The sequence below is a fragment of the Pomacea canaliculata genome, linkage group LG7 (assembly GCF_003073045.1).
Source record: "Pomacea canaliculata isolate SZHN2017 linkage group LG7, ASM307304v1, whole genome shotgun sequence".
Classification (NCBI taxonomy): domain Eukaryota; kingdom Metazoa; phylum Mollusca; class Gastropoda; order Architaenioglossa; family Ampullariidae; genus Pomacea; species Pomacea canaliculata.
Genome location: NC_037596.1, coordinates 26,433,109 through 26,444,523, shown reverse-complemented (window position 1 = coordinate 26,444,523; position 11,415 = coordinate 26,433,109). Strand labels below are relative to the sequence as shown.

At 34.5% G+C, this 11,415-nt stretch overlaps 1 protein-coding gene and 2 long non-coding RNA genes across 3 annotated transcripts; 2 read left to right on the top strand and 1 right to left on the bottom strand.

The window, feature by feature from the left end:
* Positions 1-309: 309 nt before the first annotated feature.
* On the top strand, positions 310-3,854 carry LOC112568859. Its single transcript, XR_003100216.1, has 5 exons — positions 310-442; positions 718-965; positions 2,280-2,396; positions 2,684-2,736; positions 3,256-3,854. It is a non-coding gene; the product is annotated as an uncharacterized LOC112568859 (long non-coding RNA).
* A 901-nt stretch (positions 3,855-4,755) lies between these two features.
* On the bottom strand, positions 4,756-6,003 carry LOC112568860. Its single transcript, XR_003100218.1, has 3 exons — positions 5,718-6,003; positions 5,442-5,609; positions 4,756-5,221 (listed from the first exon to the last, which is right to left on the bottom strand). It is a non-coding gene; the product is annotated as an uncharacterized LOC112568860 (long non-coding RNA).
* Positions 6,004-8,804: 2,801 nt separating this feature from the next.
* On the top strand, positions 8,805-11,370 carry LOC112568855. Its single transcript, XM_025246370.1, has 6 exons — positions 8,805-8,853; positions 9,264-9,342; positions 9,687-9,796; positions 10,291-10,458; positions 10,667-10,713; positions 11,198-11,370. Exons 2-6 carry the CDS (start codon positions 9,284-9,286, stop codon positions 11,216-11,218), a joined length of 405 nt encoding a protein of 134 aa, XP_025102155.1. The 5' UTR covers positions 8,805-8,853; positions 9,264-9,283; the 3' UTR covers positions 11,219-11,370.
* Positions 11,371-11,415: the final 45 nt, after the last annotated feature.

Here is an 11,415-nt window from a genome sequence, read left to right as displayed (position 1 = left end):
ACCATCTGTTTTAGCCACATCATATTGTCATGGCCTCTCGTTGCCCTAACAAAAATAATAAAAGTTAATTTTCATGTGATACGAGCTCTGGGCACTGATGCCATCGTCTTTTTTACTACTGCAATTATTTTCGATGCTGCCGCACTCAGACCGTAATGTGAAAATGATCCGGGATGAGTAATTTTTGTATGACAAATAATCTTTTTAATTTTATTTCTACCACGTACACAAACCATCTGCGTGATTTTGTTGTCAAAGGCAATAGAAATATTGATAAAGTCACATGACCGAAAATATAATTTGTAGTAAGTATATATATATTCGTTATCACAGACTGTCTTTAGAAAGTTTCCACAAGTGGAGCCGCTGGCGTCGAGTGGGAGCAACAGGATGTGGCCTCTCGTCTTTCTGCTCTGCTTCATTCAAGGTTTTGGTGTTCAAGGTAACAGTGATTGTAATGTACATTGAGAATACACAAAAACACTTACAGTACACAGACAGAAATATCTTTGTCAAGAATAAAACAGAAGATTAGAAAAAGACAAAAGACTACAAAAAGATAAATAATTAATGTTGGTGTGTTTTATATTTCTAGAGCGAACCATGTTATCCTCTATGTTAGTTATACGCTCAAGCTATACGCTTGAACAGTATGTGGAACGATATGGAAAGAGAGACTTTTAGCATATTGGTTGGTGTGTTTTTTTTTTTTTCTAGGTGTCCAATGGGAGATTTTAATTCATACATCGGGCATACAAGACGCGGGAACAGACTCCGATATCTTTCTTACTCTCCATGGATCTCGCGGATCTTCCAAAGAAATGATTTTAGACAATTTAGGCAACGACTTTGAGAGAAATCAGATAGACAAATTCAATGTTACAACGGACGACATTGGTGAAGTGTGCTCAGTGACCATCAGGTCTGCCGGTAATAACGCTGCTGCTGACTGGCATCTCGATAAGGTAAAATATTATTAAAAAACCATTCTATGCATTAAATGCTAATAAAAAAACGAAATTGTTGTGCTTGTGTCAAATACTTATCTACTGCAGCTGTCAATAGCACCACAACATCTGTTCACTGTGCCACGTTCATGTTTTATAAATGTCATAAGACTGTTCTCTTTAAACCTGAAAAAACACAACAGTTACAGGAATAATAAAAAGTTATTGTTGTAGTCTATTCTTTCTCCAGTAAGTGGTTTCTATTGAAGATTTTTTTTAAAATTTTAGCTATATTAGTATTTCTATTCAAATATCATGGTAATTTTATGAATAGTCAGACGAAAAAATAATTGTGTATGAGAAATCCATTGCGATGCGTAAGCGACGAGCCATGATTGTTATCTCCCATCTCGCAGCCAGTTCGCATCTGTTTTTTGGGTTTCTTTGAGTACAGTTATAATTTTTTTACACTTAAGTGTTATTGTACTGTATTGATACCATGATTAATATATTACTTTACACTAACATGATATTGTTTTACATGTATATATTATTATTATTGCGTGTATGTCCCTACTTCGCGGAAATTCGTTTATCGTGGCTGGTCTTGGAACCTATCCCCCGCGATAAACGAGGGAACACTGTAATGGTAGCCAAGCTGTCAGTCCTATATTTTTCCCTACTGGACATGGCTCAACATTACAACAATATTTCTGCAAGATTTATTTCATTTAAGTGGACACATTTCTTGAATCACATCACAGCATTTACGGTAACTGCGGTAGATATCACAACTGATTACCACGGACAGCATTGTTTACTGTTCAGAATAAAATAAATTTTGAAAATTTATTAAAATTTATTAAAATTTATAGTTTATTTACTCAGTTAAATATATTCTTAACAAAGCATTACACATGCGGGAAGTCCCCCAAGGAATTTGCAGTTAAAGACTACTTTACCTAAACCTAATGGCAGCAGGCAGACAATATTTCCAATGGCACCTGACACACCGACTGTTATTTTGCCTGGTTATCACTTTAGTTATACTACATCCTTTAGGATAAAGACAAGAATGTTTAATGCGTTGTATTAGCCTTTACAAGAAAATTTCTTAGTATTCATTTGCAAAATGCGTATTTCATGAAATTTTGTCATGTTTGTCCTTTTTGCAAATTTAAATCTCAATGATACAGAAAAGAGAATTCTCAACGTGTCTAAAGACATTAAATGTCTTATTGCTTATGATATCTGAGGGTGATTACACATTTGTCGCTAAGCTTGTATCTACCATACATGTACCAGGTTTTTCTGCTTTTCTGTTGCTCACAGATTACGGTTTGGGGAAAAACAAATCACATTTTTAAGTGCGTGTGCTGGATATCAGCGACTTCTCAATTAAGTAGGAATCTCCAGCCTGATGTCCCATGCTCCAGCCAGAAGAAATAAGTATATCCTAGTTACCTTTCCGAATATATCAGAAAAATATAATGTTAACACTCTTTGTTAAAAAGACCAAATTTGTTGCTCTGTGTGTTTCAAACTAGTATATTTAACATCTTGTAGAAGAGTGTAGATGTTTCTACAACATTCAACTATACATTAGCAAATTCTAAACATGACTAACACTGATTTTGTTGGATGAAAGTAATGCAATAAAATTTTTTACACAAATTGTTTAATTAACATCAGTCTACATTTACGTTTATCTATCGTCTGGCAATGACTGTCATCAGGTAAACGACCTGGGTGCAGACTTTCAATCCGGCACTGACCAACCAGCATAAAGGTATTAAAGTATCATTCAGACACACGTATCTATATTCATTTAGAAATCACCAGGTCTGTAATTCTTGTTGAAAATTTAATGATATGTACTTACACTTTTTGCATTGCAAAACCTCAAGCTAAAACTATATGAGTAAAATATATGTATCCATAATATGATACATAATATAATGTTAATATATAATATAGTGTACAATATATTAAAATATGCAACATACAGAATAAAAATTTCATTGGGCAGACATATTCACATAAATCTGATATTGTTCGTTTGCCTATTTATGTCCATTTTAAAGTAAACACTCTAGAAACTTAGCGATTGTACTTTACAACTAGTTTTGTGTAAAGGTTGATAAAGACGACTAAATTGTTGCTTTAAGCGATTCATGGCAAAAATATTTTAGAACTTTCAGATTTTCTTAGTTACAAAGGACTTAAAGCTATTTAATTGTTGAATATGTATCCTTTTATTTGATGTTTTTCCTATTTTGTTTTCATGGAACTTACATTGTGTGTGCAGAGTTTATTCACCTGATGGAACACCTTGCTCATCCGCTAACTGGAATTCCAAGAAATATCTGTCAACGTCTACTGTCACTCTTCAACAGTGTCATGCACACAACCCTGCTAATGATTTTCTTTACAATTGAACATGTCAAGAATATTACAACAAAAGTAACCAAAAGTATGACACTATATTCAATGATCTGCAATTTTGATACTGTCTAAATGTTATTTTGAAAAAAGTACATTTTCTAAGAATAATCGATTACAGTTAGAATTATCATTTAAACTACTTGAAAAAAACATTTCGCAGATAGTTATTTGATATTTGATTATTCTGTCACAAGATGATATGAAAAGGTAGGAAACATACAGGTAACATGTACACAAGCTAACCCTAAAGAGTAGTCAACTGTAAACACTTCTGCAAGAGTCTACCTTATAACCCAAGGTCTTTTATCCCACAAGTAATTTTAAAGCAAACAATTCTACAAAAAGAAAAAGAGTGGAAAATAATGTCTAATTTTTTTTTAAAACGTGTTCTAAGATTTCGAAATTTATCGTTGTAAGTGGCATTGAAAATGCAAGGTGAAAATAAAAAAAGTTGAAGCGCAATCATTTGTCTTTTGTGATTAGAGAAAATGTTTCTTTGGTTCTCCAATAGACAAACAACTTATCTCCAAACACATACACACATATGTTGTCACTACATTCCTGTTCATCTGTTTGTGTGTTGTAATAAGACAAAAGTAGACGTAAGTTGCAGATGCACGAAATATCTCTATTTCTTTTACAAACATACACGCGTACACACACACAAACACACACACACACACACACGTTACGTAACATGGCCGTGGGAACAGAGGAAAGACAGTTTCTGGAACGTTCCGCTGCGACTGGATAAAGACAGCAGCTTTAATCCAAATTTTGGAGGCAAAGTACACGTGTTTGTAACCGCTGTTTTAATCATTTCAACAAAATTAGTTTTGATATAAGTACGCTTAATTAAAGTTTTCCCCTCTCTGTTATTCTTAAATCTTTTCTAAAAACAAATATTGTTGATGTTAATGTTGTGTTTATGTCTTCAAAATATTTTTAGAAAAATGGTTTTGTCGTTAGCTCAGCTACCACAATAGCAGAATATAAAAACATCAGAGGTCAGGAATGAAATGGTGGAGAGACATCAAAGTTATGACAGAAAAAAAACAAGAACTAAAGTCACTAGCATCAGAGATGAAAAAGCAGATGATGTGCAGCGAAACATCACGCCACTAAAAGACAATAAATAAACAAACATAAATTTGTTTTGACAAATTTGAATTTATTTGGAGTTTCTTTTGCATATGATTGCAACAGATTGTCAACATCCCGCGATGTTATTCAGCTCTTTTTTGAAGTAGTTTCCTGCCTGGAAACATAAAAAAATACATGCAATCACATATTGATACATCGTCTATGAGGTAAGACTTACTTTTCTTAACTTCTTACACTTTCCTGCCAGCTGGATCGACTGAAGTTTGCTGCGTTGATCAGGCATCGAACCAGGGCGCTGTCTGTTTGGACACCACAACTCTAACCACTCGGCTATCCGCTTTCTCGTCTTTACGTGAATATTTGGTTTAAAGTCTTTTACTATTTCATCGCTAAAAGTGGTTTTTATTTTTCAGGACTATGAATAAACTTTTAGTTTCTAAAAATGCAGTTTGAAACAGTCGGTGCAGATGATCTTGTCCTGGCAAGAAACATTGAAAACCACAGAAGGGGTTATTTAGTTTTTGACTTGCCAAATTACAGTTAAAGCTCATCTGTTATTCCCAAGAGGTAATCTCTCTTGATAAATTATAGTCTTTCATTTTTTATAACATTATTCATCTACCTACCCTTCTCTTTCAGTATGTATGTCACCGAATGTCTACAACATGACGATCTTACCTGATGGGATGCGTTTTTGTATTCTCCTAAAATTGCTTTCCTGTTGTCTGAAAAGGTAAATACAATCGAGATGTTTAGGCAGGGCGACATACACCTAAAAAATTATTTTAACCACTTCTCAGTTTACAAAATCAACAAATTTGAAATATTGATGGGCATGAACAACAAATCCTTCATCTAAAGTTTACTTTATGACCTCTTAAATTATATCATAATACGCTTTATTTCTAGGTCCGACAGAACTGACTTAGAATGAAGATTTCTCACTGTCCACATCCATGATGCTGAAAAATGCGCATGCCACCGATGAATCGATGACACCGTCGACTGCGGAGTCCAGGGAGTCCGCAAAGTCAAATGCGATTTGAGCTCGAAGAGAAGGAAAATCTGGAGGATAATTATCAGCGAACTCTTCAAAGCTCCAGACTCCATCATCTGTAATTAAAAAAAAATTCAATCTCGTGTTAAATTTTTCTAAGTTGACATGAACACCGACGATCACTAAAACAAACATCGACGAACAAGAAAACATCGAAAAAGTACCATTCGTATCAACGTCCCTGAAAGTTGTGAAAGTTTCACTGAAATGGAGGATTCCATCGCCATTAAGGTCGAACGCTTTGAAATTCTCGACATCTACCTCGTTGGTAAAGCTGAAAGTATCAAAAAATAAAATTCTTTTTCAATTTGATGAAATTATGAACTTTAATGAAATGGACTGAGAAAGTTGATTTTGCTGCAACTGAAAGTGACATTTTCTTTGTTTATTTGCATGTTCATTTGTGTTTTGTGCACATCTATAATTAGTTCAATTTTTCTTACTTATAGAACTAGTTTCTGCAAGAAATTTAAGTTTTGTAAGTATGAGTTTGATGCATCTTACTAAAGGCTCCTGATGCATTTCCTTCACTTTTCATCGAGCGTCTATACATAATAATATTTGATCAGACCTGATAACATTTTATTTTGTCACATCTCGTATAAGAAAATATAATGCTTATCTGTTATATAAATTACTACCCCGTGCGAAACAGAACTTCACTATGTGCAGTAGCCAGAAGTCCAAAAAGGATGATGATTCTCATTCTGATCTGATTAATCTGCAAAGTGGGTAGTAAGAAAACAAATGAAAAATTAGAATATTTGTTATCTCTTTAAACCTTTTCTTTTAGAGATATGTTCTTAAATGCACATTTACTTGACGTGAGAGGACAGCTTTTTAAATTACTTATGTGATTATATCATCAAGTGAAAAATGTATCTGAATGTATTTGTGTGTAGTCATAGTATGTTTTACAAAGAATAAACATTAACATTGACATAACAATGGCGGATTATTTCGCTAAAAAAGTGAAAAAAAGATTTTAGAGAAAAAGACACAAATCACAACATAAAACAAAAGTCATGATCACAATTTCACGTGAAACATTTCATGTAAAGCAGATAGTGAAAATGGAGAAGAGAGGCTTCACAGAACTTTACTTGCTCTTCGAACGAGACAGTCTTCCTAAGATATTTTTAGTGTTTATGAAGATGCTTACAAAAATCACATCAGTTAGTTACAACACGACTTTAAATACATTAATCAGAAATTAGTTTGACTGTATTAAAGGTTTGGCAAAAATGACTTAACACTTCATTACCTGTACTTTCAGATGCTATGTAAAATATTTTACTTGTATTTACTATTTTCAATCTACTTACACTTGAAGTGCAGAGATGTGAGCAGAACCAAGAACTTGAGCTCTGGTTGTGTTTTAGGAAGATCGCAGGACAGTTTATATAGTCTGTGTATGAGTAATCACACATATGTCAGGATTAAGCCTGATAATTAATGTTCACTAGACTTCTTATTTGATATTGACAGGTGACCGCATGCTCAACCTGAAATCGAAGTTGTGTTGAGATTATTGAGGTGAATACAAGGTATGAGTGACAGCGTGGCAGTAATATTACACAAATATTTCTTCTTTTTTCGTTCTTGTTTTTAAAATTTTAAAGCCTAATACTGTGTGGACATTTGTGGGAGAAATATCTCTGTCCATACATCTTTGTTTCCGAAGAAGCTTGATTTCAGAAGATGAGCAAAGAAGTCATGCAGACGTATAAACGAGAGTTGGGAGAAATACCAGAAATGGTGGAATAAGTCAAAGTAGAAAAGACTATAGGCTATACTGCTAGCAAGGGAAGAGAGCGAATGATGGGTGATTTTTCAATATTTTTAAAATTCTGTTTCAACTCTTACAATTTTTCTGGCCAAGTTGTGCTTTTTGCTACTCTCTACTTTAATCCTAGGTTCCGAACTCAATCAGATAAACATAATCTTGCAGGGGAACCAGATGTGCACTAATAAGACTTTAGTCGATAACAGTTTCCTCTACAAGCTCACGTGCGCCCACACCAGCTCTTCCACGGACAAAATTTAAAGATGTGTGACATAAAGTACAAACATAAACATTTATTTAACATACGAAAGATGCAAGTACAGATAAACAACATAATAGTATTCCCGTACTATCCATACTTGCAATATTACAGTGGTGTTATTCCCGTTAACACCACCATGTCCTTTAACCACACTCGGACAGTGAGGTCCAGTGATGTCACTTCTACACCATCCTCACCTTCCCTCGCAGCTGCACAGAGGTACACCGGGAGTCCCGTTACTTTACGGCTTCATAGGTCATAGGTTACATTTTGCTTTTGCATTTCGCTACTTTAACTGACATCCCAACTTTCCGATTCCTGTCAAACAAACTGGAACTGAATACTCCCCTTAATGATCAAGTAACAATCGAGAGATTAAACATTGAGACCGTGTTAACATTGCTGAAATAATTCGCACTTTGGGTGACGGAGCTAACAAACATTATACTCTGTCTTTTAAAAACAAATTCATGTCAGGATTAATATAAAGTAAAGAAACATCCGCACTATGTGTATTTCTGGCATTTGAAAGATGACCTCTGTCTGAATCTGAGATCGAACTTTTCTAGACAAGATTGATGTCAACAAGATTGATGTCGACACAAGCTTTAGGTAACAGCGTGGCGGTATTTTTAAAATAAATATTTGACTACATTCATGTGCTAGGATAAACAATTTTAATAGCTAACAGGGAGTGAATTTAACAAAATAAATTTCTTTTAACAACTTTAATCTTTTTCAAACTGATTTTTTAAAGAAAATTGTATTCTTTTGAAGTGAGAATTAGTAGCATCGTGGAGACATCAGTACTTTAATGTCTGTAAGAGTTGGTATTTCAGTCCACTGCTCAACTGCAATCGAAACCGCGGATATGGTGATACTGCAACATCTGGTCCATCTCACTCAGATGACCGGTCAACCAAACCACGATCCTGCATTTTTCTTACCGTTAGTAATCTCTTTGTTATCATACGGGTTTTATTTGGCTTCCCACAGTGTGTTTACAGACGTACATTGTATTGTGATATTGTCCAGGACAGACTGTTGTTGATGTCAACACGAGTTCGACTCCAAGTTCCTGAAGCGGTCATCTGTCAGATTAAGTGAAGCCTGTGGGAAGTTTGCTCAAGTTTTATCCTGATTTACGGACTTGTTGATTCAGAAGCCAGGTATATAGTTTGTCCTGGCGGCATCCTTAGATTCATCACTGCTCAGACATTCCCAGTCTGCTGACTTCACTGCAAGTAAGGTGGTAAGTACTCTGTAAGATGGAAAATACAATGAAATTATGCTTCTCACGTAAAGATGTACAGTATAATTTTTGTTGAATTGTTAAGTGTCATTGTTTGTTTTAATATCCAAAGATGATTGTCATTGTTTTAAATATGAAATTTTCCACACAGACAAAGAAATTCGTTGTCCTTTATTGACATCTTTTATGTTAAAACGTTTTTGCAATTTAAAAAATTATTCTTAGTAAACATGGTGACTTTAGTACTTCACTGGAAATTATTTGTTTCATGCAATGTTCTACCTTATCGAATTGTTCACACTGGCATCGGAAACTCTTCTTTTAAGAATATTTAACTGAAAGGAAAACCTGTCCACAACATGTGAGTCTTACTTTACAAATTTCTGTGGTTTCGATTTGTGACTTTTCAGATTAACCATAGTTTTACATAATGAAGATCGTCCTCCTTTTTGGTCTTCTGGCTTCTGCGTTCGCCATCGATTCATCGGGGTAAAAATCAACACTTTCACATTTTATTCAATTGTAGTAACATATTAATGGTGAATATGAAAAGCTCTGAAAAAAATATAAATTAACTAAAAACTTGACTAGCCGCTTTTAGGAAGAGTTTGGAAATCAATCTCTTTTTCTTTTCTCTCACACTAATATTTATACACAAATATTCAAAAACATATGTACCTACACGCACAGAAACACCCACCCCATACATATATATATATACACTAGCATCTTAAGCGATGAATAGCATTAGCAGGAAGGCTGACACTTCATATAAAATTTTAACTAAAATTTCATAATTAAAACTAGTGAAAATATATTTTCATTCCTTTCAGCTACAGCACAAAACAGATCCGAGCAGTGTTCGATTTTCTGGACAGGAACATGGATGGAATCATCCACCAGAGTGAACTTTTCACAAAGTTTAGGAAGGATGATACAGACGGTATTATTTCTTTACTGCTATCATCATCATCAATCATCATCATCATCAATCATCAATCATCATCATCGTCATCATCATCATGATGAGAATATGCCTTCACCAATGTGTTTCTGTCAACTGTTTTCGAATGTTCGCGTTATTCACTGTCATGCATTATCCTCTTTTTCTGACATTCTCTCACTAATATCATTTCGAGGTGTTGCTGCCTGTATGTCGGTACATTTAAACGTTTGTAGAAATCTCACTCTTCTTGAGGGTCAGTCAGCAAACACACATGTGTCTGTGTGTGGGTGAGCGCTAGAAGTATCTTCATATTTATTACGTTTAAATAAATAATTTAGAAATATATATAATTTATATGTCTTTGGACACATGTATATTCTTTTGCAAATGATCAACTTAAACACGGAACAATGATCGTAGCTGTATATCTAGGTAAGAAAATAATGCATTTCTAATCTTAAAAATAAGTTTTAGACAAATCTCTGTCACAGACGATAAAAAGGTGAGCTATGAAGAATATGCTGCTGGGTTCCCTCCTGAGATACCATCAAGTCTAATCGAAGGTACTTTTGTCTTCTTCGATGGAATGGACGACAACGTTGACGGCGTTCTGGATCCATCCATCGTTTGCCGCCTTTTCGCCTTCCTGGATGCTAACAGTGAGTCACATCCCTCCTCTATCTCTCCGGACATGTAAAATAATGAGCAATAAAACACAACTGAGTTGGTTATATGTTAAACGTGAAACACAATATTTGTTTTATAGACAACTGCGTTTCAAATTCATCGACTTACTTTGAATGTTTTATAGTTCAGAATTCAGACACGACATTGATAAAAACATTTAAATTGTATTTTTGTTTCCAGACAACAGGAAAGCCGTATTTGGGGAGTTTAAAACTGTTGTTGATCAGGTAATAATATTCTCATTATACGACAGTAAAACAGATAAGTGCAAAGACTGAGACTTATTATAAAGACTGAAGAAGAGGTAGAGCTAGAAATGATGACAAAAAGAATAAGAAGTCAGGACATGTGTGTGAATGAGAACTAGTCTGCTAGCTAGAACGTTTGCTACAAAATAAAATGCACAAGATCTGTCAGGGAAGATAAAAAGACAGAACTAGACTGCAATGTCCACTTGTTTACTCCACATACAATAGTGTTGCCTGATGATTTCAAGAATTATTGTCGTGATCATTGTTTCTGGAAGGTTGCTACAAACTGCAGGTCACGCGTTTTTTTCTGTAAAACTGCAGGCTATCGCCTGACTCATTGGACTTCTTAATAAATTTAAATAGTGGTATTTAGGAGATCCACATATTGAAAACATGTACATGTAGCATATAATTGAGGGTAGTTACAAATATGATTACATTTATGTTCTGATGTTGCCAGGTGCTCAGTTCCATCTCCTAAGCGCCAAGACCTGATCAGGAGATTAACGGTCTGCTGAAATGATGTCAGGACTAGTGACTACAAGTAAATAAAAGAGATTATCATAAGATTAACAGGCTGCTGCTATGATGTCAGGACTACAGACTACAAGTAAATAAAAGTCAAATTTGAAACAAAAAAATGTGTGTTTTAGTGGTTTTGTTTGAGACTGCATGCAA